The sequence below is a fragment of the Nicotiana sylvestris genome, chromosome 5, assembly GCF_000393655.2.
Source record: "Nicotiana sylvestris chromosome 5, ASM39365v2, whole genome shotgun sequence".
NCBI classification, from domain to species: Eukaryota; Viridiplantae; Streptophyta; class Magnoliopsida; order Solanales; family Solanaceae; genus Nicotiana; species Nicotiana sylvestris.
Window position 1 is genome coordinate 47106981 of NC_091061.1, and position 10596 is coordinate 47117576.

At 36.7% G+C, this 10596-nt stretch overlaps 1 protein-coding gene across 1 annotated transcript; it reads right to left on the reverse strand.

Moving 5' to 3' along the window:
• Positions 1-1605: 1605 nt before the first annotated feature.
• Positions 1606-7095, reverse strand: LOC104241197 (glutamate receptor 3.4-like). The gene is made up of 7 exons (XM_009796112.2): positions 6970-7095; positions 6041-6415; positions 4099-5435; positions 3232-3509; positions 2988-3019; positions 2484-2893; positions 1606-2298 (listed from the first exon to the last, which is right to left on the reverse strand). The coding sequence occupies exons 2-7, from the start codon at positions 6348-6350 to the stop codon at positions 1840-1842; spliced, it is 2826 nt and encodes a 941-aa protein (XP_009794414.1). The 5' UTR covers positions 6351-6415; positions 6970-7095; the 3' UTR covers positions 1606-1839.
• Between the last annotated feature and the right edge of the window lie 3501 nt (positions 7096-10596).

Genomic DNA, 10596 nt, shown 5'->3' on the forward strand with positions numbered 1-10596 from the left:
GTACCGATACTGAAGAGAAACCGATATGATTGGTACGGTTTCTAAAAGTCTAGTTTTAGTTATACATGATAGAATAACCGAAAAATTAGTATGATACAAATTTTATAAAATAACTGGTCAAATTGAACTATTGACACTCCTAGGTATAAGAGACTTAAGCACGGAAAAGCTTTTACCATTCATGTATATCAGCTTTATTTGTACCTCTTTATATAATTCATCGTATTATGACTTAATTTAAGTTGAACGTCCGTCTACAGCAACCCTGTTCATTTGTGGAAATTTTAACTCCAATACCAAAGTTTTACACCTTATTTATTATAAATAAATATCTTTTTAAAATATTATTTTCTATAGCTACCTTTTAGATTTTATAGTAAAATATGTATTTGTGGTCACTTCCTACTGTTTAGTCATTAAATACAATGGGTAATATTTTTCTTTCCCCTACTTTCTTTCTGTATACAACTTAAACACCATTTTTCTCCACCCTCTCTCTCTCAACGCCAGTCTTTCTCCATAAATACAACCACGATTCTCCATTGATTCATCTCCATTGTCTCGTGAAATTTTTAAATTTTTTTGCTCTAAAAAGTTGTGATAAATGGTAAAGTTGATAGATTATCGCTGGTATTGAAATTGAATGGAAAAGACAAGACAAAACTTGCAGCCTACGGTGGTGTTTTAGATCTCGTTCTGAATTGTTTCCACCATCTAAATTGTGTGTGGTAGGTGGCCTGTCAGCTTCTGGTCTACTATGCTTCCTAGATCTCTTTGGACTGGGTTCTTGATCGAAACGGGAACGGTGACATTTCGAGTCAGAATTGCGGCACTCTCAATGAGACGGCATTAGGATTGTTCTTGAACAAAGACGACGGACAATCTCTGAAGAATGTATGGATTGAAATCACAGTATTCAAAAGAATGTATTCATATGTTTTTTTAAATAATATAATTTATATATTCAGATGTATATATGTATTCAAATATATCTATTCAATATAATTATATAATTTCAATATATAAATCTATTTGTAAAGATACCACTAAAAATATTTTAGTAAAGATACCACTAAACAAAGAATGGATGGATTAAATCTCTGAAGATTGCTCTATTTTTTGGATGTTTTCGGCTAAGAATCTTTTCTATAACTGAAAATACAAATTGTGCGTGTTATAATTGAGTTTGTAGAGTTATATTAGGAGTCTATCGCGTTGATTGGTTCACTTACCGTTTTTAAACAGCTGGAGACCCTTTTTTCGCAGATTTTCGTTACTATATTCACGAATAGAGTAGCTTGAATACATCGAATACACTCTATAACAAGTGAAAACATAGCTATAGGAAATAATTAAGTAAATGGTAACTATAGCAAGTTAATAACCGATTCAATAATCATTTCTGAAAATTCCTCCATTTATCCGCTTGAGAGACGGACTACACTATACTCCCATAGTTGTTATGCGACAGTGAACTATATAAATCCCATAGGTCAATCTTTCAACGGCTATTATTTTTGCAAATCTAAGTTCGGGTGAACAAAGATGACCACCTCATTCTCTTTCCACAAATAAGTTGACACAAGGAAAAAGAGAAATGGAAAGTTATTGAAGATAATTTATTAAACTTAAAATGCTAATGTCCCTCTATAACGCACATTTATACGTAATCTATCCATGTTTTTCCATCTATGTTATTTTTTCCAATTAGCATACAAAGACATTTTCATTCTACTCTACCACCTAGCCTTTTCTATGACTAAAAAAGGTTACCAAGGCAAGGAATTGTATGTCATATACATATGAGGGTGAACAAAAGAACACCAACCCAAGAACAAATCAAGCAGGAGAGTTCGGTTGCATATCCGAGCTGTGACTTATCTGTTTCTTGTTGTCACTGTTCTTACGCTTGAGTATTTCTTTAAGCTCGGTTTCTCTTTTATCAAAAACTTCAATCAAGTCCTTGAAACTACGTGAGCGGAGGGAACGCCTACTTGACCTTGCAGATTCAGGTTCACTAATCTCCGGCTCCTCTGTCTCGGGGGCGTACCTGAGGAATTGACAGTAAACCCTGCAGAAAAACACTATAAGTGCAATGGCACAAGCAGCACCACAGATTACATACAGGCCCCAGAAGCTCTTGAGAGAAAGCCGAGTGTCATCGACTTGGTTGTTTTGAGAAGAGCATCCATTGTTAGATAGCCATTTGTCATGGATCCTTTGTAGTTCACCATTTTCTGACAGTTGAAGGATCGCCGTTGACAAATCAACAGCCAGAGGAGAGTCCCTTTGAAATGCCTGACCAAGGAAAGTTAAGTATCAGTCTTTAAGTAGACCGGATTGTGTACCATTCCTAGCATAGTATCACTGAGACATATTATTTTGTAGTTTCTTTTTCTTTCTTTTTTCATTTGAAGTTATATTTACAGTTTTTGGCCAATTGTCAGCTCTACTCGTTATGGCAAAGCAAAGGAATTACTTACGAAGCCCCATCCGCTCTTTGTGAACTCCTGCCCCACAGTCCTGAATATGCATTTGTTATTGGACAAAAACAGCTCAACGTAAGGGAGCTCGTCAACAATGGCAGCAACACCACCACCTTGTGGACCTTTCTTGAGGAAACTGACATATTCATCTTCGGTTTTTATTATTCTGAGACGTGACTCTGAAACACGTAGCTCCTCAATAAGATAATTGTATGCAAATGACCCATCCTGGACTCCTATAGGATCAGAGCGTGAGATTAAACTGTCAATTCCTTCTATTCCCGAAGAGAGCTGCTGTACTGTAAGGATAGATGTCAAGCTAGCTGTATAGCTCGAATTGATAATTAAAACCACAAAGAGCCAGAAGATCAGCACTAAGCGCCCCAAGGTGCTCAATGTGTTCTCTCCTGTATTCATTCACAACGAAGAGTGTCAGCCATGGAAAGGAAGTAACTATCAAAATAGCAACTTGCTAGAAAAGCTCAAGGAGGATATACTTACTGTGTGCGAAAAACATGGTTGAGAAACTAAACCTGAAAGAAAAAATGGATCTTAGTACCAGTGTTAATATATACATACGGACTTGTATTTCATAGTAGAGGAAATACAACGCAACTGGTTTTCACGCACGTTGATGCTTTTATAATTAGCTTCATACTAGAACATCCAAAAAAGATAAACTTTTAACTTGAACAGCATACTGATATTCGTTTCAAGAGAGCTTTTAGCAGAAAGAAGTGCTAACCAGAAGACTGTAACGAGTTGTTGCCTCGGTGGACCACGGAATTCAGGATTCAACCGATGCTCAAGAATCCAAACAACAAAGCCAACAAAGAGGAAGAATGCCCCAGTTACACACCACATTTGAAATGTAAATGGCCTAAGGAAAGCCCATGGACTGGATTTGATCTCTTTGACAGGAGTAACCACGACAAGCCCAGATTCCATGTAAGGTTGTGTGAAGTCCACAATCCTAGTCCGATTTGTCGTAATTGAAATATCCCCAACAGCTGCATCATATTTCTAACAAACAAAGTGAATCCTGATAAGCGCTCTAGAAAAGTTCTCAATATTTTATGTATTATGTCATACTATAGAGTAGGACAGAACCGTTCTTACTTGAAGGGGGAGACAGGATATTATATTGGTAATGAATGCAGAAACAAGTTCCAGGACTAGTCTCTCAATCCATCTTTAAGAAGTTTATTAAACGAGTGGACTCAATAACTGAATGTACCATATTCACCATTGCAACTGAAAAACCAATTCAGTTCAATAACTTATTTGTTGATCGCGCTGTGTTATATCATGTTAGCAACATTTACAAACACGTTAATTAATATCAGACTGTACCAAACATTTAAGTTATTCATAGCTAAATCTTTGAAAATTCATATTAGTGTAAAATCCACTTCTTGGTCATGCATATTTTCCATCACATTTCATGTATGTGCAAAAGTGACCATTTTAATTTCAAAATTAGCTAGTGATTCCATCGCAGCAAATTGTGATACATAGATATTGAATCTGATTAGATACAGTCAGACTGGCAAGATAATTTGTGACATGAATACTAAATGGTTGGAAGTAGACTGCAAATTCAAGTACTCACATTTTGTGCAACATCATACACTATGTTGTTGAATGAGGGGTTTCTTTTTCCATCTCCATATAAAATGTAGACATGAGGGACAGGGTAAGCCAACAAGTCTATTGCAGCTTCAAACACATCAATGCAATATCCTTTCACTCCAGAAGGTCCTTTGTCTTTATTCACAAACTCTTCAAAAGTAACACGGAAAGGAACGGCAATACGCAGGGGTTTGCCATTATTGGGGAACACCCATCCTCGAGGTCGTTTTATAGTTTCTCCTGGCCATATAGCATTATATAGATGTTGGTTACTTGTTGAAGTGTTTGCAGGCATTGTGTATAAGACCTCTGGAGTTATAACAGAGAGACCAGAATAGTTTGACCAGTAACCTATCGTGCGTAATCCAGTACCACCTATATTAAGAACATCATATGCTGAATGAATCAAATTCTTCTGAGAATCAAACTGAATCCGACCTGTTAGACCAGTGAAGTTCAGGCCCGTAAGTATCTCAAGTAACTTGGGTCCTTGGTCGAAAACTCGGAGGGATGACAAATTCAGAGTACTTCCATTAGTGCTAAGCAAACTGGGATCATCAGAAAAGGTGACATTTCCGCCATCCATGAAGAAAAGGTCAAGAGCACGGGCAACCAACCAAACTGTATCATAAGCATAGAGTGCATAAGAATTAAAATTTGAAGTCCTTACACCCTTAAAAATTTTCCATCGAGATGCAAATGTCTTTTTCTGATTAGAATCCGGAGTGTGATGGCGAAGCGCCACAACCCCCTGTATTAGGTCCATAGTATCTGCATTAACTGAATCTGATGAATCCAAAACAGATGGAAGCCAATCAGTAGCAATCCAAACATAGCCACTGCTCATCATACCCAGATTCTTTGCCTTAGAGAAAAATGATAGTCCAGTATCAGGATTTACATGAACAATATAAACTCGTGCCTCCATAAGGTTTACGCTGGCTAACAAGTCATCGATCTCACTCCTACTAGCTCCAGTAGTTAAGGCTGCTTTATAAGAGATCTTGGCCCGCTTCTTTGCAAGGGCATCACCCAACACAGATATCCCATTTCTACCATTATCATCATCGACAAATATGGCTATAACCTCCTTCCACCCGTAATAATCAACCAAATCAGCTATAGCATACATCTGGAAGTAATCATTTGTGACAGTTCTAAGGAAATATGGGTACTGCAGAGAGGAAAGAGTAGGATCAGTCGCAAAAGACAAAAGTGGGACACGAAGTTCATTCACGACATGAGAAATGACATGTGCTATTCCTGAGGATTGCGGACCCACTGCAGCAACCACTTCTTTCTCCATCAGCTGCAAAGCTGCAAATCAAGGATGCCTGTCAAATATTAATAGGGGTATAGGGAAGAAAGCAATAGATACGGGTAAGGTAAATAACTTAATTGTGAAGGGAACACTAGCATCTGTTATGCTTTTAACCAAGGTTCTTGTCTATAACAATCTTTTATTAAGATATTGATTTATTCCAAAAGTCAAACAGGCCATAAACTAAACTTGCTTCTGCATTTCCTAATTGTGGAAGTACTGCCTCATGGTCCATTTCTAGTCTAAATCCATTCGCGATAGTTTAGACTTTTCAAAAAACTCCCAAAATACTCGATTTCACCCTTCTCTCGAGTGCCGCCAGGACCACAATGTTTTAAATTAAGGAAGTAGAAGGAAAGAAAAAACCCTCATGCCCTTCAATTTAATCAAGCAAGAGAATGGGATTGAATGAGTACATCCTATTCTAAAATTTATGCGGGAGAACAGCACAATTATGGATACTACTGCAGTTAAAGAAATTGGCCATAAGATATCATGTAGCAAATTAAAAGATGCTAATACTGCTGAGAATGTAGTTAAAATAAGAGACTTAATTTGCTTTAATACAAACAAGAAGATTATAGTGGACAAAATTTTTTACCATCAACAGTGCCAATGAATCCGCTGCAGTTTGTATCCTGCATTACGACGTTCAATCTGGTCCCACTGAGTACGGTAGAATCAGCATTAACATCATCAACTGCAGCTAGAATGGCTGGCATTATAGAACTACCAATGACTGAATTAACTGTGAATAAAGCTCCAATATTCACCACTCTTGGCCTACTAGACAAGGAAGAAGGAGAAGAGGAAGAGACAGTGGCATTTCCAATCCCACCAAGAACTGCCATAGGCATCCATATACATATAATCAACAACAGTAATGCTCTCCTCTTCACTCTGGCCTCCATTTCTACTTGCCAGAAAATGGCTGAAGATCAATTTTACCTCACTGTTTTTCCAAGAAACCAAGCTCCTGCCAACAGATGGAATATAAAGATGAAGCTTAAATCCCAAATTTTGAAGATAAAAATCCAAGATTTTCAACTAGGGTCCTCAAAAGATAAGAAGTTGACAAAATAAGGAGTTTCGATGTGACTGTCAGCAGGTATCCCAATTTGTAAATCTCTAAATCCCATAGCCAAAACAGGAAAGGGGAAATGGCCCAGAAAGAGGAAAATCCATCACAAGAAAACAACAAAAGTACAATTATTCTGAACCTAAAATATCAAGGCTACAGCAGGCTGACCCAATACGATTTGATTCCCACTTGAGAAAGGATAAAAATCACCCCAAACACAAGCTGAAGAAAAGGTAATTTCAATAAGCCAACCAGTCCAGTCAACCACCATAGTCATACAAGATAGACACATGCATAAACTAATTAAAAAAAGTAATTAAAGAACAAGGCTAATAAAATAAGGAGGAAAAAATGTTCAGTTTGCCTTGGGATTCATGTTGAATAAACAAAAGGATAAAGGGAGTAACAATAAACAAATGATGGGGAATATATTGGGCAATTGTGATTACCTGAAATGCATTCATGGATACAGCATTAAAACCTTGAACAGGAATGTATCCTCCCATATATAGTCACTGTGTGTTTGTGAGAGTGGACAAGGAACAATTAAGTACACTAATTAATTTGAAAGGAATAAGAAAGTGAAAGCAGCTTTCAACGAGACTTTGGACAGATGAAAAGACTAGCAACATTCTTCCAAAGTCAGTAAAGAATAATTTTTATTTTTCTAAATATATTTATTAATTTTATGTTAATTATTGATTTGAAATTGCGGATCCCTCCCTCTATACAATAACTAATCTTCCTAGTATGTTTAGCGACATTGCACAATGTCCTATTTAAAGTTTACGCGGTGCAGATACTGCCACGTCATCGATCAGATGAGTAGAGCAACCTTATTGAAGGAGACACACCTTCCATCTGATAATGTTTTAGGTGGGACCTACTTGACTTTGTGAAACACGTGGATTCCCCAAGCTTACAATGTGATACACATTGATTGGAGTTCTTCCAAAAAATCTGGGTAGCTTTCTATATATATGGAAGAATTAACTTAAATAGCTGACCAAACTGTTAAATTTAAAACAAGCCAGTGCATATATAATATTATATAATTTATATATAATATGTATACAATTATATATAATTAATATATAATTTATGTATTTCGTTTAAAAAAGTATACAATAAATATGACCGACTATTTATATAAAAGTTCATTTCTATTTGTGGGAGCCCATGTCTCCCATTAATAAGTAAAAATAGCACCGGCTAGTCAGTTTTCGGACTGGTCATTCAAAAATAGCCGGCGTTTGCAAGTCATTGAAAAATAGCCACTATTTAATTGCAACACAGAAAGTTCTAGCATAATATACTGGAGATCAGTGCACCTGTGTATGAACTACCAACATATTATGCTGAAACTGCAACACGTGGAAAGTTCCAGTATAATATACTAGAGATTGGAGCACCTGTGCTCCAATCTCCACTATATTATGTTGTACCGGTATATTATACTGGAACTCCAGTATATTATACTAGAGTATTTTTTCGGATTTTGGACAGTATTTTCGTTCAGATTTATCTTTACATGAAAAGTGGCTAAATTTTGATTACTTTTGAAACTGTGACTATTTTTGAATGACAACTTGTAAATCTGGCTATTTTTGAATTTCTCCCCCAAAATAATAAATACTTGTTTCACTCTTAACAAGGTAAAAATAGCATGGGCTATCCACTTTTTCAATTGGTTATTGAAAAATAGTCAGCATTAGCAAAGTCATTAAAAATAACCATTATTTTAGTTAAAACACGAAAAGTTCTAATATTATATGATGGATTATGGAGCTCCTGTGTGTAAACTCCCAGCATATTATGTTGGGACTCCAGCACATTATGAAATTTCAACACATTATGCTGTAATCTCTAAAGTAAAAAATTCGAACTTCAGCATATTACGTTGGAATTTTTCTAGATTTTTAAAGCTGTTTTTGTTTAGATTTTATTTTTATAAAGAAAAATGACTAAATTTCGATTATTTTTTGTCACGTCCCTAAAATTGACACGGTCGTGATGGCGTCTATCGTGAAACTAGGCTAGCCGACACAACTCCTGAATTAACCAATAATCAATAAAAGTCATTTTAAGCCTTTAATTAATCAAATATCTCTTAAGGTATGTCTAAATGAACAGTACGGAATAAATACACAAGCCCAACATCGGGGTGTCACAAGTCACGAGCATCTACTAAGGTCTGAATACAACGAAGAGTCTAAAAATATACAAAAAACAATCTAAGGAAGACAAGAGGGAGAAGAGCAGGGCTGCGAACGTCGGGCAGCTACCTTGCTATCTCCGATGACTCTGCCACTGAGCAATCAACACCCGCCACGGGTTCAGAAATACCTGAATCTGCACACAAGGTGCAGGGAGTAATGTGAGTACGCCAACTCAGTAAGTAATAAAAGTAAATGAAAGCTGAGCAATAAGAAAACACGTAAGCCACCTCATAACGCTACAGCAAATGCAGTACATTTCCAAAACAATACAGAATCATTTACTTCGTAAATCAAGCTCAGTTTCCATAAAACCTTTTAAAACAACTTTCAATAATTTCAAACGAGTGATAAAACAGTGAGTAAAAATGATGGAAAAATGTAAACAGCCCATCGGGCAAAACATGTACAATAAACCGTCCTTCGGGCATAATATCAACAGAACCAGCCCCTCGGGCTATCTCACAATCACTCGTAATCAGCCCTTCGGGTATAACATGAATCAAGAACCGCCCCTCGGGTAACAATATGAATCAACAACAGCCCCTCGGGATACATCATATCACTTACACTGGGTACCCGCGCTCACTATGGGTGTACAGACTCTGGGATGGGCCCCTTACGGCCCAAGCGCAATAAAAGGTCATCTCGTGGCATAATCAAACAGGCTCTCGGCCTCATATCAAGCCACCTCGTGCCGTAACAAATCAAGCTCTCGGCCTCCTAATCATAAATCAGTACCACACTGTTGCAGCGCACAACCCGATCCCATAATATCCTCACAACATAGGCCCTTGGCCTCACTCAGTCAAAAATCTCTCATGCACTCAAGCAATAGTAAAACATGATGTTCAGCCCAAAATATCATTTAAAATATCAAAACGGAGTAAATATGGCTGAGTTATGAAAAGAGTAGAATACAACATAACTGAGTACAAATATGAAGTCAAAACAGTGAGGAATAGTAGTAAAAAAATCCCCTAAGGGTCCAAAATAGTTGGCACGAAGCCTAAATATGGCATTCAGCCCAAAACATGGTAATAATTCCCAAAACACAATGATAGCAAATAGTTTTCAATCAAATACGCGACTTAATAGTCGTACGGGACGGACTAAGTCACAATCCCCAACGGTGCGCGACCCCCACGCTCGTCATCTAGTGTGTGCATCACCTCAAAATAGCACAGCGATGTGAAATCCGGAGTTTCATACCTTCAAGACAATATTTACAATCATTACTTACCTCAAACTAGTCCAAACTCTAGACTGCGATGCCTTTGCCTCTCGAATCGGCCTCCAAATGCTTCAAATCTAACCAAAATCAGTATATTATCATCAACATACGCTAAAGGAACAAAGCCCAAGCGAAAATTATCAAATTACATCAAAAAACCTGAAATTGGCCAAACTCGACCCCCGAGCCCACGTCTCGGAATCCGATAAAAATTGCAAAATCCGACAACCCATTCAACCACGAGTCCAACCATACCAAAATTACTAAATTCCGATAACAATTCGGCCTCCAAATCTTCAAATTTTATTTTCAAATTCCTAGGGCCAAATCCCCAATTTACACCTCAAAAACATGTAATCTGTTGATACCCAATTTTTTTCTGTATATTTTTCATATGAAAAATACCTTCAAAATAGCATGTATATGCATATGTAAGCATATTCAAATGTTTTATTATTTTTTCTTAATTTTTAGATATTTTTAAATCGATTTATTGCCTATTTTTACCAAGAAAAACCAAATAATTATTCCCACAATTATCATTTTTGGTGATTCATTTATCATATTCGCATATTTATACTAAAATATAGCTAAAATAATTTTTGTAATATTATCCCCATTTAGAT

Bases quoted from the DNA above. Each gene is read 5' to 3' on its own strand.
- LOC104241197 (XM_009796112.2), bottom strand. From the start codon at position 6,350: ATGGAGGCCAGAGTGAAGAGGAGAGCATTACTGTTGTTGATTATATGT. The intron at 3,020-3,231 runs GTTAGCACTTCT...TTTTTCTTTCAG, and splicing joins CAACTCGTTACAGTCTTCTG to GTTTAGTTTCTCAACCATGT. The intron at 2,894-2,987 runs GTAAGTATATCC...GAATGAATACAG, and splicing joins AACCATGTTTTTCGCACACA to GAGAGAACACATTGAGCACC.